At 41.2% G+C, this 27,990-nt stretch overlaps 1 protein-coding gene across 2 annotated transcripts; it reads left to right on the top strand.

Annotated features, from left to right (window-relative positions):
* The first annotated feature begins 450 nt into the window (after positions 1-450).
* TIGAR (TP53 induced glycolysis regulatory phosphatase) lies at positions 451-27,990 on the top strand. 2 transcript variants are annotated; one of them, XM_072799322.1, is made up of 6 exons: positions 451-872; positions 10,398-10,435; positions 15,514-15,635; positions 21,320-21,397; positions 24,969-25,079; positions 25,956-27,990. In XM_072799322.1, exons 1-6 carry the CDS (start codon positions 841-843, stop codon positions 26,385-26,387), a joined length of 813 nt encoding a protein of 270 aa, XP_072655423.1. In that variant the 5' UTR covers positions 451-840; the 3' UTR covers positions 26,388-27,990. The 2 variants fall into 2 exon arrangements, with proteins under 2 accessions (XP_072655423.1, XP_072655422.1); XM_072799321.1 differs by lacking the exons at positions 451-872; positions 10,398-10,435 and adding an exon at positions 15,079-15,157.

The raw sequence follows: 27,990 nt of genomic DNA, 5'->3' as shown, positions 1-27,990 counted from the left end.
GGGCTCCCCGCAGGGAGCCTGCTTCTCCCTCTGCCTGTGTCTCTGCCTCTCTCTGTGTGTCTCATGGATAAATAAAATCTTAAAAAAAAAAAAAAAAAAATGGAGGAAGGGGAGCTGGACAAAATTCAGAGGGTGGAGGAAGAGGAGCTTGATTAGATACTAAGGGTGAGGGGATTCTCGATAAATTGGCTTCGCAGGCCAAGCACGTGGCCTAGGCTGGAAGAGCGCTCACAACACACTGGAGGAAAAGTCTGCAGCGGGAGCGCATCTGTCCAGGCGCCCGCGAGGCCGAACCTGGGTGGGTCAAGCCCGCACTTTGCTGACCTTACATCCCCAGTGTCAGGGGTGCACGGTAAGACCTCACAGGACCCCATGTGTCTAACACGTACACCCTGGAGGTAAGATTACCAGCTGCGTTACAGCTTCACCTGCAATCGACCCCAAACCCACGCGCCGCTCACCCGCTCCACCCCGAATCTCCCAAATCCAAACTTGCCCGGGCAGGAATCACCTCCCGGGAGGCCTCCGGGGCGGGCCCCGCACGCACCTGCCGCGCGCCAATCACGGGCCTGCGCTCAGGGGCGCAAGCGCCGCGGCTGGGCGGAGCCTCATCGCCCGCCAGTCTCCGCCGAGCTGCCGGCCCCCCGCCGCTCTGATTGGCCTCCCGGCGATGACGTAGGCGGCCGCCTCGGCCTATGGCAATGGAGCCGGCCGGCCGGCGGGGCTTGGCGGAAGTGGTGTGGGCGAGGTGCCCCGCAGTGCGGCGGAGCGGCCAGCGGGCGAGTGCGGAGCACGCGAGCGGGTCTGGGGCCTCGCTTCCCGCGTCTGGGCGCCAGGAGGATGACGCGCTTCGCGCTGACCGTCGTCCGGCAGTGAGTATTGCCGCAGAGTGGGGGAAGAGGCCGTTGACCCCGCTCCCCTGCACCCCCCCCGCGCGTGCTGTTCCCGGGAGGGCCGGCTAGGACCCCCCCCCCCCGCCGCATGCTGTTCCCGGGAGAGCCGGCTAGGACCCCCCCCCCCGCATGCTGTTCCCGGGAGAGCCGGCTAGGACACCCCCCCCGCATGCTGTTCCCGGGAGAGCCGGCTAGGACACCCCCCCCCGCATGCTGTTCCCGGGAGAGCCGGCTAGGACCCCCCCCCCCCGCGCGTCCTGTTCCCGGGAGAGCCGGCTAGGACCCCCCCCCCGCATGCTGTTCACGGGAGAGCCGGCTAGGACCCCCCCCCCGCATGCTGTTCACGGGAGAGCCGGCTAGGACCCCCCCCCCGCGCGTCCTGTTCCCGGGAGAGCCGGCTAGGACCCCCCCCCCCCCGCATGCTGTTCACGGGAGAGGCGGCTAGGACCCCCCCCCCCCCCCCGCCGCATGCTGTTCCCGGGAGAGCCGGCTAGGACCCCCCCCCCCGCATGCTGTTCCCGGGAGAGCGGGCTAGGACCCCCCCCCCCCCGCGCGTCCTGTTCCCGGGAGAGCCGGCTAGGACACCCCCCCCCCGCATGCTGTTCCCGGGAGAGCCGGCTAGGACCCCCCCCTCCCCCCCGCGCGTCCTGTTCCCGGGAGAGCCGGCTAGGACCCCCCCCCCCCCCGCGCGTCCTGTTCCCGGGAGAGCCGGCTAGGACCCCCCCCCCCGCGTGCTGTCCCCCCGGGAAGACCAGGTTGGACCCCTCTTGCCCCCACGCCCCGCACCGCTGAGCGAGGCTGGCCGGTCCTAAGTACAGATGGGCACACTGAGGTCTGCAGGACTAGATGGCCAAGGTGCGCAGCCGCTGGGCGGGCGACTTAAAGCTGAAGACCACAGGCGGCCTCTTTGGACTAATCTGGGCGCCGCCCTGTGCTCCCCCGTGGATCCTAAACAACTTGCTGGGTAGCTGGTCCCAGGCCGATATTTGCGTGCGGAGCCGAGCCGAGCCGGCCGCCTTCCGCTGTCCGCTCCTGCTGTCTTCCCCGGTTTACCAGGCAGCCAGCCGCAGGCACAGGTCTGAGATTTATTTCTTCCCTCCGGAGATTACATTGCTGGCGGAGGAAGAGGGCCTCCGCCCTGGTGACTGTATCACCCCCAACACATTTTTATCATGACTTTACACGGTGGAACTAAAGGCTGATATGTCTGCATGTCTCTTATCGTTTTCCTTCTTTACGCTTATTGGCCGAGTGTTAATGGAAAGTGCAGTTGAGGGTGGTTAAGAGCACAGATTTTTCAAGCAAGATAGACCTGGGTTAGAATCCGGGCTCCGGCTCCCGCTCCGGGTTCGGCTCTGGCTGGGAGGAGCCTCGAAACCGGGGCTTCCCATAACCGACGCAAGCTTTACGACCTCAGTTACCCCATCTATAAAATGGGGTGGCGATAGTGCCTACCTCACTGGACTGCTGTGAGAATTAAAGGCGGCAAAGGCAGAGTGTATAGCGCAATGGAGGCGGAGAAACAGATCCCAAGAGTTGGATGACTTCTAATTCTCTAAGGACATCTCTAATAAAAATGTAGCTGGTCCGCAATTTGTGTGTATAGTGTTATCAGGCCAGCACTTTTTAAAAAGATTTATTTATTCATGATAGACATAGGAAGGGGAGGGGGGCAGAGACACAGGCAGAGGGAGAAGCAGGCTCCATGCAGAGAGCTGACGTGGGACTTGATCCAGGGTCTCCAGGATCGCGCCCTGTGCCGAAGGCAGGTGCCAAACCGCTGAGCCACCCAGGGATCCCCTCAGGCCAGCATTTTGAATGGGTACTGCCTGCCAGTGCACTGGGTTAAACAGATAAATAAGATACCATTTTTGACTTCTGCAGCTCGCAGGGAATACTAATAGGACTTAACCTGGTCAAGCTGGCTTTAACTATCTTTCTTTGTCCAGTTCTTACTTTATAGGAGGATAATCTTGGGAAGCATCAGAATTAACCGTTTAGGACCCACAGGATTTTGAGGACTAAAGCAGAAATCAGGTTTCTCTCTCTCTTCTCTCCTCACCCCTCCATTTTATAGGATACTTTAATGACCATTTTGTGATGTATTTAATTTAAGGTCATGTAGCTCACTGGTAGAGCAAGAACAAGAGCTCTCATTTTTCCAGTGTTAGAACACTTTCTGGATGCCGTGATTCAGGCAGCTCGGTATTTGGCATGTAATTGAAGCTGAGAAATTGTAGGAAATCTGGTAAACCATCCTTTGAAACTTAAGGTGATGTCTATTTAGATTCTTTTTTTTTTTTTTTTTTTAGGATTTTATTTATTTATTCAAGGGGGGGGGGGCGGTGCGCAGAGACACAGGCAGAGGGAGAAGCAGGCCCCATGCAGGAAGGTAGTCTTGGGACTCTATCCCGGGTCTCCAGGATCACGCCCTGGGCTGAAGGTGGTGCTAAACTCCTGAACCATCCGGGCTGCCCCTATTTAGATTCTTTTTTTTTTTTTTTTAATTTTTATTTATTTATGATAGTCACAGAGAGAGAGAGAGACAAGCAGAGACATAGGCAGAGGGAGAAGCAGGCTCCATGCACTGGTAGCCTGATGTGGGATTCAATCCTGGGTCTCCAGGATCATGCCCTGGGCCAAAGGCAGGCGCCAAACCACTGCGCCACCCAGGGATCCCCCCTATTTAGATTCTTAATGGACAGTATTTAATATGAATTTGGATTTTATCCCCTCCTTCTTAAAAAGGGCTCAATTTAAAAAATTGATTCCTTACAGAAGTCCTATGGGGAATCAATTTAGAAATCAGTCACTGTAAATTATCGTGTACCAGGCACTATTGTTATTGGGTTCTGACAACAATCCAGTGAGGTGAGGACTGCTCCTCAATTAGCAGGTGAGGAAACAGATGCAGAGGGCATATAACTTGCTTGAAGTCACATGGCTAGGTGGGGGTACTGGGATTTCAACCAAAGAAGCATGACTCTGTAGCCCATCCTCTCAACCACTGTACTCTTATGCCTCCTATTTATTGAGTTAAAACCTAGTGTTTGTAGATTGCTTGAATATCACTAGCCATTTTAGTGGCTATTTTTTATTTCTAATATAATTATTGGAAGAGTGATAAGAATAGTTTGCTTTGTTCTGTTTTATTTGTGGGAAAGTGGAGTTTAAGTGTTGAAATAATTGGTTGGGTTATGGTTAGCTTTGTCTGGGTCCTCCCTCTTTCCCCTTCCGAGTTCTCTAAGCTAAGAATATTCTTTCAGGAAAAGAAATGATTGCAAACTTGATTAATAATAATCACTATAGTTAAATGTACTTCAATGAAATCCACAAGATTCAGTCATTTAGCATAATATTGGGAATAGCACTGGCCTTTTCTGTTACTTGATTCTGTATAGCTAAGATAGTCAAATGCTTTGAAACTGATGGCATGATCAGTATTTTTAAAGAGATGCATAGTTTTATCGAAAAGTGTCTCTTCAGACAATGCAAGAAAGCTTGTAAAATGCAATTTAGGTTTGACCAAATCCTTTATGAATCTTGTGCTGTTACTACGTGTGTTTGCCTTCATCATGCTTGTGGGTATGTATCATTTTTGAAATAGAATATGAAGATTTCAAACTTCAAGTCTTTTAATATTGTTAAACTGTAACTGCTTATGAACTTCTAGCACGGCATTGTTGAAAACCCCAATATAGATTAGCATTTCCATCACCTACACAACCCATCGAAAGGCCGCAGTTCCCTTGAAATATTATTTGTGTGTGTTGCAATTCGTTGCCTGCAAAACCATCTCATTTCACTTCCATTTTTAGCTAGCTTTTAAAACTTAGAAAGAAATTTACTAACTAAATTAAATTTACTTTTAATGACTTAGATGATGAATTAGTAAAGTTATTGATAGCAAAACTGATTTGTTTTTCTTACGCTACCTCTGTTGGCAGTTACTTTTTGTTGAATGCCAGTAATTGTTCTGATCATTTAGCAAGCACAATAAATAATAGGGCACCTGTAAACTTTCATAAAAATATAGGGGATTGGTATGCTGCTGTGGTATTTGTTTTCTGAGACTACCGTTGATGAATTGGAAGAACGAACGTTTACACCTAGGACAGACGTCCTATGTAAATGAAAACATATCATGAGTTGGGTGTGTTACATTTCCCCCCCTCAATATCTAGTTAAAGTCTCTGTGTTACAAGCCCTTAAAATCTTCCATATTTTTGAATGAATTAATTGGTAGAGAGGAATTAGGATAAAGCTGTATCCATGATTAAATATCAGGTGGGGCTTTGCATTTCCATGTATACTAAAGCATACTTATTTTGAAAACATGCCCCAAACTGTACTAATTTCCTATGATTTGTCTCTGTCTTGTGGCAAATAGTACTCTTCAATTATATTTGAATTCTTTAAAAGGATATGATTGGGAAATTAAGCTTTATAAGTGACTTCTAAAGACAAGAATATAAATTAGAGCTAACAAGATAAAATCTCTTTAGAAGTGAGAAATAGTGTAATAACCTGCAGAATGAAAGATGGATATTTGTAGGGTCTATAAATGGCTGGTCATAAGACTTCACTTCTTGGCATAAGCATTTGGATTCTTGCAGAGTCGGGCGTTCTGTTTTGGAAGTGGATCACACCACAGATTTTGAAAATGAGTAGTGTTATTCCTGACTCCTTCAAAATATATTCCTCTGACCTTTCAGTTCTCTCCACCTTCTCTGCCGCTATCACAAGTCAAACTTTGGTTAGGGGAAGTAGATTAATAGTAAAACTATTTGAGCCACCTACTTTCCTTTCCCACTCCCAAAACAAACTATAAACAGTTGCCTGAAGCATTTATACAAACCTCTGGATAAAGCTGATAAAAGCTGTAAAACTAAATATTTATGAAAATTTTGGCGAAAAAATTCTATTTTGAGGTTTCCTGCTCTGTATTATTTATAAAGGGATTTAAAGGCAAAAAAAAATGTAGAATGCCAGTGATTTTTAATAATACAATAATTAATGTCCAACAGCAGTCCCTCTTGACTTATAGCTGATAAAATCCTTCATTATATCATAGCTATTTTTTTTTCTCCCTTTGCCAAAAATAGTTGGATAGTGTGGCAGTGCCGCTATAAAACCATCCCACTACTGGGATTCCATTTTTTTACAGTATGACATTTTGATGATAAAATCTTTTATTCTGTATCTTATCACATCAGCTATTGAGATTGAATTAAAATCGTAAGCTATCTTTTTAGCAAGCATACCAAAAGTTATCTTTGCTGAATTTATCTGATTTGTAAAAACCTGGACTGGCAAAATTATTAAATTTCTCCTCATCCGTGATTTTAAATTTATAAAATGAGCAAGAGAGCTGTGATTGTCATAAAATAGGCAAAACACTTTTGAGGTTCCTGTATAAAAGTAAACTTGGCATAGGGAGGGTTCTTTGAATTTTGCTGGAAATTGAATTGGCTACAAAGCTGCTATCTAAAGAGGACGTTACTTATGTTTAACAGCAGTCCTTTTATTCTTGATCTCAGCAAGAATATGAGGCTGAGACAGGAAATGAATCCAATGTTTGGGAACCATTTCCTGTATTAGAAATGAACAATTTCTTCATCGTCGCCCTGGATGCTTTATCGGTCTGACTGGTAGAGATTAACATCCTCTTTCACATCTGTTTTCTATGCTTCTGAATAAATCTTGGAGTATAAGACATTTTTAAAAATATTAACCACAACAGTGATAATACTGGCAAATCAGTGGTAAATAGGTCTGAGAAATTTCATTTGTCATGTATGTATCCTATGTTTTTTTGTTTTGTTTTGTTTTTGTTTTTTTGTTTTTTGTTTATTTCTGTTTTGTGCAAGTCCAAATGTTTATTCTTATTTCCCACCTTTCTTTTTTTTTTAATTTTTATTTTTAATTTTATTTTTTTTATTTCCCACCTTTCTAAAAAGGTGGTGTTTTAAATTATTATCCGGCACCTTGCTTTTTCTCCTTAATTTATTTTGGAGATTTTTCTGTATCTTTACACAAATCACTCTCTTTTGGGGGGACACAGTTACATAGTATTCCATTATGTAGATACACCACCATTTATTTGTTAGTGTAACTAGTTCCCTATTAATGGACACAGGTTATTTACCATCTTTTGCTATTAGAAATGATACTGTAGCAGATATTGTTTTAAATATGGCTGAATGCAAGTATTTCCAGTGATAGGATTGCTGGGTCAAAGGGCAAATAGATTTGTTATTTTGATAGGTATTTCCCCATGGCCTTCCATCGGCAGAGTATGTACACTGATGTTCTCTTATTTTCTGGGATTTTCTCCAGGTAACAAGCATGTTAGGGCGAGGCAACCTCTGGCTGTGCCTTTAAGGAGCTGTAGCAGCCAGGGTAGACACACAACTAAAAAAAAGTTACTTAGCATACAGGTGGTAACTTATAATAGTGGTGCTGGGTAAAATGGGAGTATAGCATTAGGATGTGTAAATAGGATAGTTAGGTGGGGAATGGTGCTGGGGAGGGAAAGCTCCCACCGGAGGTGGTTCTCTGTGTTAGGTCTTGAAGAATGAGAACATATTGGTCAAGTCCAGCAGTCTATGTTTTAATAAGCCCTCCAGGGGATTCTGACACAAATTCAAGTGTGAGAACCACTGCTCCAGGCAGAGGTTGGCAAACAACTATTTTTGTAAACAAGGGATAAGGTCCCAGGCAGAGGCCTGGGTTTGTGATTTCCTCTAAGGTCTGATGGAGTTCTTTCTGTATCTATGTAAATCAACTCCATGTGAGGACTTTTGTGTTGTTTTTTAACTAGTTCTTTATTTAAAACAAACAGAGTATGGGTGATGAGCCTTCACAGTAATCAAAGAAATACAAATTTGGATCAAATTGAGACAAACTGTTCTAGTGCCAAATTGGCACAGATGGGAAGCTCTGACGTTACTAAATGTTGGGAGAGAATGTGGGGTGCTGCTGGGGAATGTAAATTGCTATGACCACTTTGGTAATATCTAATAAAGCTGGATGTTTGTATACTCTGTGGCTCAGTAAAGAAAGCAGTTTAGGGTTTACAAGCCATGTACTCTGTCTGAACCACTCAATTCCACTATTATAGTGTGAAAGTAGCCATAAACAACATATGAACTATGAAGGTGTGACTATTTACAAAAAGAGTCATTTGCCAGCCCTCGAGGGGTTCTCACACATGAATGTGCATCAGAATCACCTGGTAGGTTTATTAAGACACAGATTAACTGAGCCCCAACCTCTGAATTTCTGATTCAGGGATCTCAGGTGAGGCCTGAGAATTTGCATTTCCAAAAGTCCTCAGGCAAAATCAATCAGTGATGCTGATTCAAAGGCCACTTTGAGAACCACTGCCCTAGAGAACCTGATGCACTCTGTACAAACATCTTCACAGCAGCTTAGCTCTAAATTTGAAACAATGTAAATATCGACAATAGAACATATAAATACATTGTAGTAAACTGTTAAGCATATTACACAATAATGAGAATGTAAGTAGTATGCCACCCTCAACAACACTGATGTATCTCGCAAAGACCAGAAGGAACACAGATGACTACATACGGTAAGAAGCAATTCATTATAAAGTTCAACAGAGGAACTAATCTATGCTATACATGGGTGGGAAAGCTATGAAAAAAGGCAAAGCAAATGGGCATCTAAACACCCAAGTAGAGCAGCCTGGGTGGCTCAGCAGTGTAGCGCCGCCTTCAGCCCAGGGTGTGATCCTGGGAAAGGGGATCGAGTCCCACATCGGGCTCCCTGCATGGAGTCTCCTTCTCCCTCTGCCTGTGTGTGTGTGTGTGTGTGTGTGTGTCTCATGAATAAATAAATAAAATCTTTTAAAAAATAACACCCAAGTAGTGGATCCATTAGGAGTGGGAGGACATTGTGTTCAGAAAGAGACCAGGTCTAGGAGGCTGGAGGTGGTCCGTTAACTTGGATGTGGCTACCTGAATATTGGTTTTATGGTATATTATTTGTTTATGTTGTTTATTTCACAATGTTTACAAGATTTAAAATGCATTAAGTTGAATCTGATTGTGTAGCTCTGTCCAAAAATGACCTATAAACAGAACTATTGAGTGCTTACTAAAAGCTGAGCAGTGTTTGAACACTTTACCTGTGATGAACACTTTACTTACCTGTATTTATTCAGTTACCCCAAAAGTCCTGTTTGAAGATTTATTTATTTTTAGAGAGAGATCTAGAGTGCAGGCTCAGGTGGGGAGGGACTGAAGGAGAGAGAATCTCAGACTACCCCCTGAGTGAGCCCCTGAGATCATGACCTGAGCTGAAATCGAGTCAGATGGTTACCTGATAGAGCCACCCAGGTACCCCAAGAGTCATGTTTAAATAGGGCTATCATTGTTTCCATTTTACCGACAAAGAACAGAGGCACCCAAGCTTAACCGAGCTCCTAAGTATACAGCCAGAGCAGTTTTGTTCTCAGCCCTCTGTATGGCAATGAAGTTTACTTGAAAGGATTTTCACCTCTCATTGACATAGAACTACATCAGTGCGGACATTTGATACCAAATGAGGAAACAACCTGATCTGAAGAAACCCATTTACTATTTTTACCTACCATTTCCAATTCTGTATCTAGTGTCCACACAGAACAGGCCAACCTCCTTTCTCCCGGGCTGCCACCAGTCCTTTGTGTCTCTGTTTCCAGTAACTAGCACTGTACTTAGTGCATAAAAGGCCTCAAAGAATTTTCAACTCAGTTCTTGATAGCTTTTCATATATTCAGTTGTTTTTGTTGCAGGTAAACCCTGTTGTCTGCTCTTGTCTGGGTAGCAATCCCCCCTCCACGTTTTTCCCCTCCAGCCTCAATTGATGGTTATTTTGTGATAAAATGTCCAGTCCGTTCCCTCTTGTGGTTGCTTCAAAATTGGTTTGGTTTGGTTTGGTTTTTTAATTCATAAAAACCCAGTACTCAAATCTCAGTTTTTCAGCGTGGTCTGCAAGATAGTTGTCAGCATTACGAAGAGGAACAGCTTGAGATCTAGGAACTAAGAGAAGCCAGGGCATCTGAAGGTTCCTGTACTTCTTTCCCACTGTGTTCAAGTTCCCTTGGGCTTGCTTGTTCCAATCCAGCAACAGACAGACTCATGGTTTGCTCCTGCTGCTTGTAAAGAGTTTTAGTCAACACACTTAAACAAGATTACTTAATAAAAATTGTCTTTCTATATTTTTAATAGAATTTTTTACTTACAATTTATTTATGATTGATCCATGATTTGTACATTTTAATTTGGGGCAGTATGGAATTCTTAGCGTAGATGATTGCAAATATCACTTCAGAACAAGTTTTATGTTTGCGGGTTAGATTATAAAGTACACTACAAGATTATATGCTATTTTTGTGAGTATCATTGCCTTTCATTGATTTTTTTTTCTCATTTCAAAAATGACGTAATTTGGTAATAAAGGTTTTTCTCCCCCCCCCCCCCACTTTTTTAGTGGAGAAACAAGATTCAACAAGGAGAAAATAATTCAAGGTTAGTATATTTTATTTTAGCTGTCTCTTTCAGTGTTAATGTGATATGTGAGTTAATCAGATTTGGTGGGGTAGAGGAGTGGACTGGGGGCAGCTCTGTATTGTGCATAGCGTTAGAGAATTAAAGTGTCATAGCCCCTAGAAATATGATCAGAACAGATGGTAACCAAGAGGGAATAAGTTTCTTAGTGAACTGAATGTAAAGAATAGGATCCCAAGATGTTTATAGGTAGCTTCAAAGTGGCCCAGTCAGCTGATTCAGCAGTTATATTGGGTCTAGTGGTCTTAAAATATAACTGCTGTGATTTAAAATGATTTCATATTTGGAAACATGGAGTTTGCTGGCTGGTGTTAATGGAATTTTTCTGCTAAGATAGTTATTTTTAGTAGTAACAAAGAAGAGGTTTAAAAAGAATCCCTCTTCTCACACAGAATTGTTATTTTATTCTGGACAGATTCTTCCTCTCTTGTTCTGCTAATTTGGATTCAGATCTTTTAATCTCCCTCTGATCCAGTAAGTCTAGCTTTTAAAGACTATCTTGGGTAAACTCTCAGCCAGACACACTATTTCTGCACTGTGATTATAAAAACGTAGTTTTATTTCTTTTGGTTAGGGACATCTGGAGTTCGCAGCAAGTGATTTTCAGACCCAGCGTGACCCATTCCCTCCTCTGAAAACTAGTCTGATGAGTAAATGAACCTTTGTGTTCCAGTGACATGCGCCCCACCCAAATTAGCCTATGGACTTCTGTCCCTTACCGCCCTGTCCTTGAGTACTGCTCACCTGTCTCCTTTTCTTTTTTTCTTTTTTTTTTTTTTTACCTGTCTCCTTTTCATTTTTGTTTTGTTTTTTTTTTTTCCTGATTTTGTCAGTTAGATGCTTAGTTCTTTAAGTTACAGCATTCAAGGCTTATATATTTCCAAGGACCATTTTTGTTGCGCACCTACAGTTTTGATAGGCAGTAATTTTGTTAAGTATTCAGCACCAGGTGTCTTATTACATTTCCCTTAATGATTTCTTCAGTGATCCATGAAATACTGAGAACTGTTTTTTACATTTCCAAATGACTGAGCTTTTCATTTTTGTTCTTCATCATTTATGATTGACTGCCACTTATATTTTATATTCCAACAAGCTGATTTATTTGATGATGCCTTTTTGAAATCTGTAAATATGGTCAGTGTTTATAAATCTATTGTATGCTCAAGAAAAATCTGTTTTATGATTGTTGGGTTTGGAGTTATATGTCAAATAATCGACCTCTGTTTTGCTGTTCAAATCTGTTTTGTTAATTTTATAAATTTACTAATTTGTGTGCATGACTGAAATATCAGTTAATGGGTGAGAGTGGAATTGCCCACTGTGATGGGCAATTTATCGTTTAGTGCCTGACATCCTATCAATTTGTACTTTATGTCTGCTCTTATTATAGTTAGAGACTGTTTTATTAGGCATATATACAAATTTAAAAATTGTTCCGTCTTCCTAGTGAATTGGATCATTGATTATAGTAATCCTCACAATCCTAAGACTTTTGTCATAAAGTCTTGCATTTTTGAGTGTAATATAGCTTCTCCAGCTGTTTTGGGTTTGGAATTTGCCTGGTGTATGTTTTTCTCTTGCATTCCTTTCAGCCTTTTTGTGTGCTGATGTCTTAAGAGTTACCTTGTTAATGCTTGAGGCTGATTTTGGTTCTTCTCCATCCTCCCCCCACCTTCCTTTCCCTCCTCTTCATTCTCCTTTTTCCTCCTCCTCCTCCTTTCTTCCCTTCCCCTCCCTACTGGCTTTGGAATGATAAACTCTTTCTGTTCTTTCAATGGTTACTTTTATATTTTTACCATTCATGTCTAATGAAGTGTAATACCAATATATATCTCTGTTCCCCCCAAAATACAAAGAACTTACATGACTATTGCTTAGTAGCTTAGCCCTATCCTTTTTTAACCACATGACATAGGCATTATTATTTGATTTATTATTTAGATTATTAGATTGTTTGGATTGTTTAGGTATACATGTATATATATTTATATTTATATTTACCAGTTTCTTTCCTCATTTCTTGCATCTCAGAACTTCATTCCTGAAATATTTTCTTTGAAAGGGCCCCTAGGGCAGATTGGTTGGTGGTAAAGATAGTTTTAATTGTTTCTATTCCAGACAATTCTATTTTTATTCTATTCAACCATTTTTAGCCTAGACAATTTAGACTGACAGTTCTCTTAGCACTTGGAAGATATTATTGTGCTGTTTTTTTGGCTGCCATTGCTCCTGTTAAGAAGTCTTCTGTCAGCCAAATCATGTTCCATGCTTAGCAATCTGTCTCTCTCTGCAACTGCTTTTAAAAATCTTTTGTTTGATTTTGGTATTCTGTAGTTTCCCTTAATAGATCTAGGAGGGATTTTTTTTCTTTCAATTTATTCTGCTTTGTGTTTTATCTGTAGATTTATGTCTTCTGTCATTTCTGGAAAATTCTCAGCCATTTTCTCTTCATATTTTCTCTCTTCCATTTTCTTTTTTCTGGAGTTCCAGTCAGATGTATGTTAGGAATACCAATCTCTCCTTCATGTCTCTAAGAGATGTGAGATGTGTTTCATCTCCTTTGTGCTGCATGTGGGATGATACCTCAGCCCTGTCTTTGAGTTCATTAAGCCTTTCTGTTACTAGATCTCCCTTTATCCACTGAAGGATTGTTTCCCTCTTCAGCAAATCTATTTTTCAATATTAAAAGATCTGTCTGGTTCTTTTAGAAAGCTCTTTGGTTGTTCTTGATAGCTTCTTGTTACTTACGTTTGTGATTCTGTTTTTATGTTTTATTCAGTTTATAGTCTATCTGCTGATTTCAGTGTCTGAAGTATAAATAAATAAATGATTCTGAGTCTGTTATTTGTTGTTTCTCCTTTCATTCACAGTGGATTATTTTCTTGTATGTCAAGTTTTTGACTGAACTCTTATTTGTGCTTGTTAATGGAGTGTAAATGGAGTGAAGTTAACCAAGCTGTCCTAGATTATGAAAATTGTGAGTCAACACCCAAGCTGGCAAAATTACTGAAACTACTCCTTTGGGCTCAGAATGAGCTGGACCAGAAAAAAGTAAAATATCCCAAAATGACAGACCTCAGCAAAGGTGTGATCGAGGAGCCCAAGTAGAGTCTGTGCTGGGGGGCTGGCACTTCCCCGGCACAGACTCCTCGGAGCAGCTGTCTGTGACTCAGAGATTTTTACTGCAGTAGAGAACTCTTTTTTCCCCCTTTTCTTTCTTCCTTTCCTTTCCTTTCCTTTCCTTTCCTTTTCCTTTTCCTTTTCCTTTTCCTTTTCCTTTTCCTTTTCCTTTCCTTTCCTTTCCTTTCCTTTCCTTTCCTTTCCTTTCCTTTCCTTTCCTTTCCTTTCCTTTCCTTTCCTTTCCTTTCCTTTTTCTTTCTTTCTTCTTTCTTTTCCTTCCTTCCTTCCTTCCTTCCTTCCTTCCTTCCTTCCTTCCTTCCTTCCTTCCTTCCTTTCTTCCTTCCTTCCTTCCTCTTTTTTCTCTTCTCTTCTCTTCTCTTCTCTTCTCTTCTCTTCTCTTCTCTTCTCTTCTCTTCTCTTCTCTTCTTCTCTCTTCTCTTCTCTTCTCTCTTTTCTTTTCTTTTCTTTTCTTCTTTTCTTTTCTTTTCTTTTCATTTCTTTTCCTTTCTTCTCTTTTCTTTTTTCTTTTCTTTTCTTTTCTTTTCTTTCTTTTCTTCTTTTCTCTTTTCTTTCTGACTCAGCATCTTTTTTAAAGGGAAACATGGCCCTTTTAAGTGCTGGAAACCGAGCACTGAATGGCACTGTCTCTTTGGCAGTGCGGCGCTCCAGCGCGCTCTGAAGGCAAGGTCGGGCCCCGAGGCGCTCCTGCTGTTTGGCTCCTGAAGGATCGCACCCCCGTGGAGTGCTCGGTTAGGAGGGGATATTGTTGAACTGAGGCCTCCCACTCAAACCTACGAAAAGCGCTGATCATTATTTTGCTTTGTTAGCTTATAGGCAGAACATATGTTTTCTCAGATCTCCCAAGACTCGTCAGGCCTTTGTGGAGAAGTTTTCTCTTACCCCTTGGTTTTTTGTTTTTGTTCTTTCATAGGAAAGACTATATAAATTTGTAAGTCCTAAAAAAAAATAAAAAATAAAAATAAAAATTCCCGTTGGAATGGAAACTTGTTAGCATGTATTTAGTCAGATTTGCTCTGAAGTGAATATGCATTTGATTTTACTACTGACCTTAGACTACGCTAGCTTTCTTAGAGGATCTTTTGCTTCTGGGAGTGGTGAGTTCAGTCCACCTACCTTGCTGTGCCATGCAGCTAGACTCCCCCCCCCCCACCCCCCCAACCCCGCGTTTGTGCTGATACCCTGGCAACTCCATTTTTTTAGTGTTAATATTCAGGTTTCAGCTCCGGGTATTTTGGTGGCTTTGCTTTTCCTCTTAGAGATTTTCCTTAGACCTTGTGAGCAACACACACACACACACACACATGCATTTAGTTCTTTTGCAATAAGAGGACCCTTTGGAATGTTTAATCAGACATTAAATGTTTATTTAATGTTTATTTAACATTAAGAAATGTTAACCTTGAAATGAAGGTTCCAAAGTTTGTTTGTTTGTTTGTTTTTTAAAGAGAAGGAAGGAAGGATGAAAGGAACCAAGGATGAGGGGAAATAATACAATATTGCACATTTGGGCAGTGGAGATAAAGAAGGGAAACTTTTTAGGTGAGGATCCTACCTTTGAAATGCAGCACCTGGTTTGAGAACTTAAGATCAGAGCCAGCATTAATAAAATACAGCTAATGAAATGGTGAGCAGACATGAGAGAGGGGAGAGCTGGAGACAACTGAATTCTCATCATCAAATTCCCATTAGACATTCTTTTGGGAAACATTTGAATACCTGAGCCTTTATGGGATTATAGCTTAATCTTACTTGCTTGAAAAGTTATATAGAAAAGTACCCAAGGAAATCTTTTAATAAAATGTAGATAAATTCTGTTTATATTTTTTTACATGTGATTTATTTGCATGTGTTGTATTTATATTTGAATGTTACTGTTCCTTCTCTTACTACCATAGGACAAGGAGTAGATGAGCCCCTTTCAGAAACTGGATTTAAACAAGCTGCTGCTGCTGGCATATTTCTTAATAATGTGAAGTTTACTCATGTTTTCTCCAGTGACCTCATGAGGACAAAGCAGGTATGTTTGAAGTCAAGGTTTCCTTTAGAGTTAAAGTCTCCATGGCTATTACCTTGAAAACTGCTTCCAGAGTCTGTAGGAAATTCAGTCACATGCAGGTACCATCCCCAATCCTCTTCTTCCTCCACCAACAGAACTTTCTTTTCATCTTACTTTGTACTTTTATTTTGGTAATTTTTAAATTAAAGTAGATTGGGGAAAATGTCTAACAAAATATCTTTAAAAAGATAAGGTTAATGAGGAAGAGTCAGCAGAAACACCAGATGGGGGAATTTAACCCATTACAAAAAAACATCGAGGGATCCTTGGGTGGCGCAGTGGTTTGGTGCCTGCCTTTGGCCCAGGGCGCAATCCTGGAGACCCGGGATCGAATCCCACATCGGGCTTCCGGTGCATGGAGCATGCTTCTCCCTCTGCCTATGTCTCTGCCTCTCTCTCTCTGTGACTATCATAAATAAATAAAAATAAATAAATTAAAAAAAAATCAAATGTTGGCATCCAGACACCGTTAAAAAAGCAAACAACTATGTAACTGTAAAGAAATAAAAGACATGTTTAGAATATCTTTAAGGAACAGATTACTATAAAAGTGACCCCAGTGAATTAAAAAGGAACCAAATAAATGTCTAAAGACTCAGTGGAGGGAATAATTCCCCATGAGGGAATAACAGGGTTGGAATATAGTCACCCTGCATAAGCAACTAGAGAAACAGGGCAAAATTTGTGAAACAGCTGTTTGCAGACATTGGACTTTAGACAGTGTGGGCCTGTGATCCCCAAATGAGGTGAACCCTTGGATTGCCCTGGTGTTCCACCTGAAGCAATTTCCCAGTGCTGCTTGGAGAAGCAAATAGAGCCAGTCATCTCAGTGAGTTGAAGAGATATGCTTGGAATTTGGGGGAGATTAAGTTAGGATTGTGGGACAGAGTGCTGGAAGAGGGAGCTGCACAGGGAAAGAACTCTAGAAATACCTATAGGGATCCCCTGAAATCTTTGGTGGACTAGAGTGTAGGTGAAAATTCATGAAGCCAGATATAAAACATAACTGCTAGGGAAAGAACAATTGCTCTCCCTAGAGGAGCCAGAAGCCAGTCAGTTTCAAGAGCTCACACAGGTTGGGACTGATTTGAGTTCCTGCCATGCAAGTTGGAGAGATTTTGTTAGATCACACCTGAATAGTGAGGCTGGTCTGTGCTCAAAGGAACAAAATGAGGAAAGAAATAGAAGATATAAAAAGAACCAAATTCATCTTCTTGAGATCAAAAATATATATAGTATTCTGAAGTGAAAATTTCACAGGAGGGGATTACCAGCAGATTAGACACTGATAAAGAAGAGTTCAATGAACATGAAGTCATAGAAACAAATTACAAAATTAAGGAAGAAAGAAGACTAACAGTGGAAAAATGGGGGCACCTGAGTGGTACAATTGGTTAAGTATCTGATTCATGATTTTGGCTCAGGTCATAATCTTATGGGTCATGGGATTGAGCCCCTTGTCAGGCTCTACACTGAGGGAAATCTGTTTGAGATTCTCTCCCTCTGTCACTTCTCCCACTCATGTATACTCATGCTCACGTGCATGTGTTCTCTCTTTCTCACTCTCCCTCAAATAAATAAAATGATCTTTAAAGGAAAATGAAGAGTTTCAATTGAGGGACCTGAAATAGACCCATACTAATACGGTCAGGTTGTTGTTGTTGTTGTAGATTATTTTTTCCATTGGTTTGTTGTTTTTGTCATTGGTCTTTTTGAGTCCTCTTTTTATTTATTATTTTTAAAGGAGTCTGACTAAAGGTTTTATTGATCTTTTCAAAGAATCAGCTCTTGGTTTCATTGATCTGTTCTATTCTTTTTTAGTTTCTACTTCATTTATTTCTGCTCTTTATTATAATTTTCTTCCTTCTGCTGGTTTTAGGTTTTGTTCAAGTTCCTTTAGGTGTAAGTTAGAGTGTTTATCTGAGATTTTTTTGCTTCTTGAGGTAGGCCTGTATTGCTATAAACTTCCCTCTTAGAATAGCTTTTGCTGTGTCCCAAAGAAAAATCTTGGACCCTTGTGTTTTCATTTTAATTTATTTCCATGTGGTTTTGATTTGTAGTTCCCTGATGATGAGTGATGTTGAGTATCTTTTCATGTGTCTGCCATCTGGATGTCTTTTTTGGAAAAGTGTTCATGTCTTCTGCCCATGTCTTAACTGGGTGGTGTTTTGGGTGTTGAGTTTGATGAAAGTTCTTTTGTAGATTTTGGACATTAATCCTTTATCAGATATGCCGCTTGCAAGTATCTACTCTCATTCCATAAGCTCCCTTTTAGTTTTGTTGATTGTTTCCTTTGCTGTGCAGAAGCTTTTTATCTTGATGAGTCCCCAGTAGTTCATTTTGTGGGTTCTTCATTTCTGATTGATTCTTTTTTTATCTTGGTGTTTAAGGATCTCACTGATGTCCTCCACTCTTTTCTCAACTCCAGGGAGTATCTATTTGAGCATTACTCTAAATTCTCTATCAGACATATTACTTCTCTCCATTTCACTTAGGTTTCTTGCTGTGATTTTGGGGCATATTCCTGTCTCCTCATTTTTGTAACTCGCTGTGTCTGTTTCTGTGTGTTAGGAAAGTCAGTGATGTCTCCTACGCTTGAAAGTAGTGGCCTTATGAAGAAGTCCTATAGTGCCCTGCGGTGCAGTGTGCCCTGTTCATTGGAACCTGGCGCTTCAGGGGTGTCTCCTGTGTGCTGTTGTGGCTGAGCCACTTTGCTTTCGGTCTAATTGTGTACAGAGGTTCTCTTTGTTGTGGGCGGGGTTTGGTCCCTGTGATGTTAGGGGGCCCTTCTGGGGCTACCATGGGCTAGAGGTGAGTCTGAACTGGCATTTGCTGAGACAGCACTAAACTGCAGGGCAGTTGCCCTGTGTTGTCCTCCAAGAAGTTTTCACTGATGGGCAGGGCCTGCAGTCAGACCAGTTGTCTCTCTTCAGCCCACTGCTGGGACCGCAATCTGACTCCTGTGTGGGGTTATTTTTTCCTCTCCTAGGGCAAGAGTCACTTTGGAGTGGTACCGGCCACTGTAGGGGCTACTTGCACATGGCCAGGCCTGTGACACCACCGTGTATGGGCTAAGGCTAGTGTAGTGGAGGGGATGGTCCACGAGGTGCTGGAGGGCAGGGTGGCATTATTAACAAGTTAGGTAGTGAATGTCTGCCTCACTGGTTCCTTTTTTTTTTTTTTTTTCTCACTGGTTCCTATAGGCAGCCATGTGTTTATGCTGTGGGGCAGGGGAGGGAAATGATACGTGTCAGCTCCCTTGTTCCTAGAGGAGTCTCCTGTGACTGCTGCCCCTCTGGACTTGCTCTGAGATGAGTGAATAACTCTCCCTCCTGTATGCCCCAGGAATTTTTAAAAAAAGGTTTTATTAATTTATTCATGAGAAACAGAGAGGCAGAGGGAGAAGCAGGCTTCCCGTGGGGGAACCGGACGCAGGACTAGATCCTGGATCCGGGATCCCCAGACAAAGGCAGACGCTCAACCACTGAGCCACGCAAGAGTCCCCCCAGGCATTTTTCAAACTGCTGCTTCTGTGCCGTATCTTGTTGAGCAGTTGTTGTGCTGTTTCTTAGAGGACTTGGACTCAGCTTTCTCTTGCCCTCCAGGCTCTCCCAGAGCCAAGCCTATTGTTTTTTTAAATTCCAGGTTTTAAGTCCCGCTGATAGTAAGAACTCAAAAAATTTGGACTCTCTGGTTTTCAAAGCCAAATGTTATGGGGGGATTTGTCTTCCCCACGCAGGCTTCCCTATGTGAGGGTCTGTTTCTCTTCCTTCTCCAGGCCTTTGGTTCCTTCCCTTCTGCACATAGCCTGTAGGTCTATTTAGGTCCCCATCACGTCTCTGCCTCTCCTACTGTCTTCAGTGTGGCCACTTCCTCTACCTTTAGTTGTGGAATTTGTTCTGTCAGTCTTTGGGTCATTTTCAGGGTTACTTACACTGATGTGAATGTTGCCTAATATATCCCTGGGAGGGGGTAAACTTAGGTTCCTCCTACTTTGCCATCTTCCCTGAGAGTCCAAATCTTTTTTTATCGATTGGGTTTTGACAAAGGTATGAAGTAATCCAGTACTTGAAAGGTACTCTTTTCAATGAAAGGTGCTGAAATAATGGACTACCCATATGGAAAAATATGGAATTTTGGCCTTTACCTCATATAGCACAATGTAATAAACAGATTAAAAATATGAGAGTTTAAAAGAAATGAAGAACATGATAAGGTCTATTGTCCTCAGAATGAGAAAGGGATCAAAGAAGTCATAGTTGATTTTACAGAACTGTTGGAAGATCATATTATCAGATCTGGAATGGGTGATAAATCCCAGTCAGAATAAATAAAAAGAAACCCATATCTACACTTAAAATAACAAAATTGCAAAACTCCAAAGAATAAGGACAAACATCATCCACTAATGGACTATCAACAAACTTTTCAGTATCAGTAATATATATAGATTTTTAATGTACCGAGTGATAATAGAGACTAACCTAGAATTTTATACCCAGCAAAACATTTTCTAGAGTGTAGATGAAGACCTATTTCGGATGAACAGGTTATAAAGAAACTTTGAAAGGGTAATTGAAGAGGGAGAATAATAACTAGAAGGGAGCTCTGGTTTCAGAAAAGATTGGTGAGCACACACAGTGGTGAAAGTAAAGATCAATGTGAACAAACATTGACAGCAGACAGCCATAATGATGATGATAATTAATTTGTTTGGAAGGGATTAAAAAACAAGGCAAATTGTGGACTTAAATTATCTCTATGTTTTTGCAAATACAGTGTCTGTTGTCAGTCACACCAGGAGAGAAGGGAACATGAACAAAAATGAGCCTAAATAAAAGACAACAGAACAGCTGTAGGAGTTCTTTGATAACTGGTCACCAGACATGGACTTTAAAATAACCATTGAAGGGCACCTGGGTGGTTCAATGATTGAGCATCTGCCTTCAGCTCAGGTCGTGATCCCGGGGTCCTAGGAATCAGTCCTGCATTCGGCTCCACAGGGAGCCTGCTTCTCTCTCTGCCTGTGTCTCTCATGAGTAAATTAATGAAATCTTTAAAAAATAAAATAAAATAACTATTGAGTGCATAGATTAAAAAATGACATTGAAAATTTCAGTAGAGAACTGGAAGTGACGTACAAGAACCAAACTCGGATTCTAGAACTGATGAAAACATAACTGAAATTAAGACTCAGTAGATGGGTTTAACAGCAATTTAAATTGCTGCACCTGAATGGAGAATTAATGAATTGGAACCTTTTCTGTAAAGGACCAGATAGTACATATTTTAAGTTTTATGGGTTACATGGTCTCCATCACAATTGTTCAACTCTGCTGTTGTACCATGAAAGCAGCCACAAACAATACATAAGTGGCTGTGTTCTAATAGATCTTCATTTACAACAAGCCATGGTCTGAATATGGGCTGCAGTTTGCTGACATCTGAACTAGAAGACAGTATTTCCTTAGAAGGAAATACTCAAATCCGTTTGAAGAGACAAAGGGTGAAAAGCACAGAAGAGAGGCAACTTTCACAAAGGAAAATTATTCCTAGTTCTTTTAAATTTTACTATGATGTATTTTGACATTTTGGCCAGAATGACTATTGTTTTGTGAAAAGAAACTTGTCTTTCCATTTTTCAGACTGTGCGTGGGATTTTGGAGAAAAGCAAAGTTTGCAAAGATTTGACAGTAAAGTATGATCCAAGACTTCGAGAAAGAGTAAGTAATAACTTACACATATTCTTCACCAAAAATTATGAGTAAACCACCTCAGTTTATCTGATGCATTCTTGATAGGGATGTGGAATCAGCTAACATGTTAAGAACCTGCTATGTGAGATTGGCTGTTACATATGCTCATAGATAGTATCTTATTTAATTATTAAATGTGTGTGAGGTAGGCATCCTAAATTATAAAAGCAAGATCTGTTCATTAAGAACTAGTAGAGAAGAGTTTGAGGTAAAAGTACAAAGTTCTCTTCTCAGCCTCCATTTCCTACTTCCTGATTTCAAGCTTTAGTAGACTCTCTTATGTACCAGAAATGAATCTTGCTGAAATAGTGATTTAGCTAAAGCCATACCTCAATTTCAGATCTGAGATTTGATCCCAGACCTCCTCCTAGAGCAGTAGTTTTGCTCTGCAATGCAGGCCTGTAAGCGGGCTAATGTCCCTGGCAGCCCTATGATTTCTTCTGTACCTGAATGGAAGTATCGAATGGCTAGGGCATCTTTAAAGAATTGCTTTTCAGGATTTGCATGTGTTCTCTATTCTTGTCCAAAATATATGCTAGAGTTCCTCAGAGATCCTGCTTGGAAAGACTCACTCTGTGCCTCTGAACCAAACAAGCATTGTGAGTTCAGTGGTGGGGCGCTGAATGAGGCCTGTCCTCACAAAGTAGGGAGAGAGCATTGTCATTGAATGGGCTGGCTGTTCTCACTCTGCTCTCTCTCCCTCAGTAGCATCCTCTCCTGTGATTTCAATTGATTTCCATATATTTATATATATTTTAGCTTGGATCTCTTGCTCAGATATCAAACTACCTACTTTTTATTTCTGCATGTGTGCCCCACAGCTACTTCCAGCTCAGTGGAACACCCCCCTTTCCTGGAACTGGCTCCTGCTTTACCCAATTCCTCAAACCACCCATTCTTGACTTCCTTGCCTCCTACCATCTTGTCACTTTTGCTGTTGTGTAGTAGTTCCTGAACCCTTGTCCCTCTGCCAACCCACTGCTGCCATCCTAAACTGCATCTGGTGTTCTCTGTCACCTAGATCACCGGGAACAGTGATTCTCCTGTCTTTGGACTGGTACTTGCTTTTCTAATCTCATCTTCATGCTGCTGCCAGAGTACTCTTTGGAAAACGTGGTTGCTACGTACCTATGTAAAACAGTTCACTGTTTCTGTTCTACCTTCAGGAGCCCGTCCAAGCTCCAGCTTGGTTTATCAGCTGTAGGATATGATCTGTTGCCTCCATCTGCCTTCTGCCTCCTTCCTCTCTCCTGTGCTTGATGCCCAGCCTTAATAATATTAGCCAGCATTTGTACAAGTGCTCCCCACCCTCTGGCCCTGCTCCAAACCCTGCGGGTTTGTTAATCTTCACAGCATGCTGATGTTGTGAAGATTTAGAAACCTCTGTTTTTACAGTTGTAGAAAGCAAGGCACACCGAGGTCAAGTCCATGCCCAGAGTCCTAAGGCCAGTACATGGCACAGCTCAGATTGGACCACTGGTGATAGGCCTCTCATGGATCTTCTCAGTGTTGCCCAAACACCTTGTGCTCTTGCCTCACTGAACTTCTGAATCCATGCTCCACTCTACCTGGAATACATACTCTCCAAACCTGGCTGGCTTCCATTCCAACCCCAGGGCTTTGGCTTCTGCAGCCCCGCAAATGCAGATTAGCCATCTCTGCTGTGTGTGTCTGTGTCCAGTAGTTCTTTCCATTACGACATTCTTCCCCTACTGTTCTAGGGTAGTACCCCACCACACTGCAGTCTCAGTAAGGATGGAGAGCTGCAGACTCCTGGTCTCTTCTCTGCACTGGCCTCATTGCCGGATGTGTTTCAGCATAGCATTTGGAATATTTAATGAATGGATGTCTCCATTCCTGAGAAAACAAACCAAGTTATTTTTAACATTCTCCTTTATGATAGAGGTTGTTTCAGTTATGAGGATGAAAGACTTTGAACTTGAGAATTGGAAGAGCATCTGACAAATGTGCATATGGTCTTAGAAAAAAATAACATTTAGTTGTTGGACTTCTGTCTGGTGGTGGTAGAATTTTGGGGCATCATCAGTGTAAGCCATAAGCAATGATACATCTCTAAATATTTTATTATGCAAGTAATCTGTTATCATTGTAAGGAATTAAAAGTAAGAACAGTTTGGGGAAAAATACAGTTAAAATGTCTACCATGCACAAATACTGTGAACATTTTGGTATGTGTTCTCTTGACTTCTTTTCATGTTCATCTGTTAGTCTATCAGTCTATCTGATTGTGTTCACATTTTTCTAAATGTACCTCTATGTGTTTTTTTTTTTTTTTTTTTTTTAAGGTTTACTTATGTGTTTTAGAAAGAGTGAGAGGGAGCAAGCACAAGTGGGGGGAGTGGCAGAGGGAAAAAGAATCTCAAATAGACCCCCTCCCTCCCACTGAGTGTGGAGCCCAACACAGAGCTTAATCTCATGACCCCAAGATCATGATTTGAGTGAAACCAAGAGTCAGACACTCAACTGACTAAGCCACCCAGGCACCTCTATATGTGTTGTTTTTTAACTAGCTTTTTCCTCTGTTTTTCAGTGCTAATAAATGTACATGGATATGATCACTTAGTGACTGTATTATTCCAATACATGGATATTACATAGCTACTACTGGTGGATACCTAGGTTGTGACTAGATTTTCTACTAATGTAAATAATGTTAAAATAAACCTCTTTGTAATCAATTCTTTATACACACACCTAATACGTTTCCTAGAAGTGGAATTGGTGAATATATACTTTTTTTAAAGCCTTGTATATTGCTAAATTTCCTTTCAGAAAAGTTGTGCCAGTTTATACTTCCACGAATAAGATAGGAGAAAGTTTTTCTCATGTAAACTCTAGCTGTTGGTAGTCTTCTTGGTCCTCTAGTTTAATAGCACCTGCAAGGTGCCATCTTAATTTTCACTTTTATGGATTCTTAGTGAGGTAGATATCTTGTGTTTTTTTTGGTCATTTGTATTTCTTTTGTGACTTCTGTGTCCTTTGCTATGGCTCAGTCTTTATGAATCTAAAGAGCTAATGAGCTTTGAAAACACACATATATGGGTTTGAATTTCAACTTTGCTGATTTTGGGAATACAGGCTAGTTGCTTAACCTCTGAAACTCTGCTTTCCCATTTATAGATATAGAGATGAAAATACCCATCTCACAGTGCTGTTATTAGGATCAGTGAGACAGTATGTATGAATGTGAGGTGGCTGACTTGGTGTGCTTCACATATTAGTCTGTGGCCCTGCAGTCTGTGCAAATCTCTGTATTTGTCCAGTAAAGCTCTACCCACCATCTACTTGAGTATGTTCCATAGAACCTGTCTGGACACAGTGTACAATGTAAGATGTTAACTGAATTTTCTAGGGTTTGCAGCCTCTACGGAGTATGTTCTCATTATCAGTTTAAAAATAAAGTGAGTGGAAGGAAACCAAGCGTCTTGCCAGAGTGCTCCAGTTTTGCCACAAGCATGTACTCAGTTGTCTTATTACAAATTCATTTGAGGCACTTTTGTCTATTTGACCCTTCCAGAAATATGGGGTTGCGGAAGGCAAGGCCCTAAGTGAGCTAAGGGCAATGGCCAAAGCAGCTGGGGAAGAATGCCCTGTATTCACACCACCTGGAGGAGAGACCTTAGACCAGGTGCGTAGCCCGGGGTGAGTTGCTCCGTGGATGAACTTGCCAACATCAGAGTAGGTAAAATTGGGTTTCTTTTGTAAATGGGATGTCTCTAAATCTTAGCTAAGCAGTTTGAAAGTTGTCTGGTTCATAAAACAACTCTGCACAGTGTGTTCATTTTTCCTTTTTAAGCTGTCTTGTTTACTCTTAAGTTGGCAGTCATTGCCAATACTGTATTTAAAGTACGTGTGTTATTAGGTGATTCTTGAAGAAAAGCCTTTGAATCTGAAGCAGTAACTTTAGCAGTGGTAGTGGTAGGCAGGAGAGCTAGTGCGATGCTGCTCAAGGAGAGTGGGAGGCAAAACGGTTCAAAACTCGAAATCTTCAGGCCTCTCCTCTCTCATCTTTCACTCTGTAAGTGACCTCATCACCACACTTGCATTTCGTTGGAGTGTTCTGCTTTTGGATTGCATTATTGGGGATTTTCCCCCCTATTTTTTATTTTCATAATTTTCTTGTAAAGGCTATTAGCTCAGTAAAGGCAAGATTTTTTATCCTTGTTGGTGGTTGCTCTAACCAAACTGATTGCTCTAGATGTAGTTTCATAGTTAACGCTCTTATGGGCTTCTTTTTTACTTGTAAATTGCCCTAACTAGATTGTAAGTGCTTTGAAGGAAAGAATTAGAAATTTTGTCTTACTCTTCTTTGTTCCCCAATGTGCTTCCATCACTCCAGAAATACGGTAGAGGCTTTTACTGCTGATCAATTAACAGAAACAGAATTCTATCTGCTTATGTCATCCCTACATTGACATATTCGAAAAATCCAATCACTTGTGTTTTATGTTTATGTTTTAAGGCAATCGTTAATGTCACTTTATTTTAATTTCTTCTCTTGTAGGTGAAAATGCGTGGAAAAGACTTTTTCGATATTCTCTGTCAACTGATCCTGCGAGAAGCGGGTCAAAATGAACAGTGTTCCCAAGGAGCTCCAAGCAACTCTCTAGAAACTTCTCTAGCAGAGATATTTCCTTTAGGAAAAACGTGTGCCCCTGAATCTAATTCAGACAGTGCTGCACCAGGATTAGTCGCCAGTGTCTTAGTTGTTAGTCACGGCGCTTACATGAAAAGCCTGTTTAATTATTTTCTAACTGACCTTAAGTGTTCCTTACCCACAACTCTGAACAAATCCGAATTTATGTTGGTTAGTCCCAATACAGGGATTAGTCTCTTTATCATAAACTTTGAGGAAGGAAGAGAAGTGAAGCCAACAGTTCAGTGTGTTTGTATGTACCTACAGGATCATCTGAACGGAGTGACCGACACTCACTAAAATGTAAATTGACATCCAAATCTAGCAATTTTGAACTTTTGAGGGAGTGCCTTTGGCTTTATTTCCATCCTCTGCTAGTGCTGACTTGGAAACAGTTAAAAAGCAATTACAGCAGTTATAAAGGTTGAATGGAATCATGGCCACAGAGAACACTAATGGGAAACCACTTAGGATTGACTTATTTTGTCTTGAGTACAGTTGGCATTTTCCAAAGTAATTTTACTGCCCTGTTCAGTTATGTCTCTGGATTGTAAATGAATTGAGGAAATCAGTATTGCAAATTGAGGGATTCACGACCTCATAACTATGTTTTTTCGTTTTCTTTATGTTGATACTTTAATATCTGAAAAATCTATTCTATTGGCTCTTGGTAAGATGCTGTATGTTTTTTACTATATCACCCAGTGCTTTAAAAGAAGGAAAAGAAGGTACTATTTATAATTCTCATTGAATATTTATAGTGAGAACATATTGTATTTTAGAAGTCCTTTAAATTAAAAATTCTTAACCATCCTCAGTTTTATATAAAGCAAAATGACACTAAAATTTTTAATATAGAAATCAACTGTTGAAATTTTTTACTGTAGAGGGTTTGAAATGTGGATGAATGGATATTATGGTTGCAGGTTGGTCTGGTGAGGAAGAATGGAAAGCATAACTAAGAAACATTAAAGAAGGAATCTCTGATCAAAAGAAGATAAAAGAGCAGGTCTTTCTCATCTGATTTATAGGCTGAAGAGTTTAGTTTGGGGAAGGTTCTAAAGTCAGTAGGTGGTTACTGATGTACTACATGGTAACCTCAGAAGGAAGGGGGGGATGCTTCCTTGGAAAGAACCTTGTTCTGATAACCTCACTCCTCAACTGTGGGTTTGTGTGGTAGGTACAGTTGCCTCTTTTTTCCACCAGGTGGCACTGGAGAAAAGGGATTTTGGTTAACTGAATTTCGTACACAAGGTTGGCCCCTCAAAAATCCTCATCTAAAGGAGTGTTTTCCATGTAGTTGGCTTTTAAGTTATCATGCTGATGAATGCTGTGAGTCTCACCTTACAAGAGTATTAATACTAAAGCATGTCAGTTAAGGCCAAAATCACATATAGTCAAAATTATTTTGGACAGCTTGTCAGTCATGTGTAAAGTTAACCTGTGTGTCCATCCCTGCTCTTTGCCTGCCAGTGCTGGAAGAGAGCACGTGGTTGAGCACTAGAGCGAGGACTCCACAAGTGAGAACTTGAAGAATTCTCACCATCCAGAAATAATTACTTCCCCTTCTTCCTTTTAAAAACATTTTTTTACTTAAAAGAAGTAACATGTTGAGATGTAAGTGAAGTTCCTTTAACTAGTTCCCACAGTGCTATGCCCCTCTTGTACTCTGCAGAGGCCACTACCATGGTGCGTCTATATGTATTTTCATCCGTTCTTGATGATTTACCTAGGATCATAAGACCATGGTATTGCTTCAGTGTTTTTTAAAATGTACCTAAATATCATCAATCTGTACTCTTTATTTTCACTTATTATATCATGCAGTTCTATCTATGTTGGTATGTATGGATGTACTTATTATCACTGTGTTCTGTTAAATAAACGTGGCATGTTTTGTTCA

This window comes from Canis lupus, chromosome 25, assembly GCF_048164855.1.
Source record: "Canis lupus baileyi chromosome 25, mCanLup2.hap1, whole genome shotgun sequence".
Taxonomy (NCBI): Eukaryota; Metazoa; Chordata; class Mammalia; order Carnivora; family Canidae; genus Canis; species Canis lupus.
Note: the sequence above shows the minus strand (reverse complement) of the source record. Positions and strands in the feature narration are given on the sequence as shown.

What these genes read in the sequence shown, in the direction of transcription:
- TIGAR (XM_072799322.1), top strand. Translation starts at nt 841, where the DNA reads ATGACGCGCTTCGCGCTGACCGTCGTCCGGCA. An exon ending in ACCTCATGAGGACAAAGCAG is followed by an intron (nt 15,636 to 21,319) that starts GTATGTTTGAAG and finishes TCCATTTTTCAG; the next exon opens with ACTGTGCGTGGGATTTTGGA. An exon ending in ATCCAAGACTTCGAGAAAGA is followed by an intron (nt 21,398 to 24,968) that starts GTAAGTAATAAC and finishes TGACCCTTCCAG; the next exon opens with AAATATGGGGTTGCGGAAGG.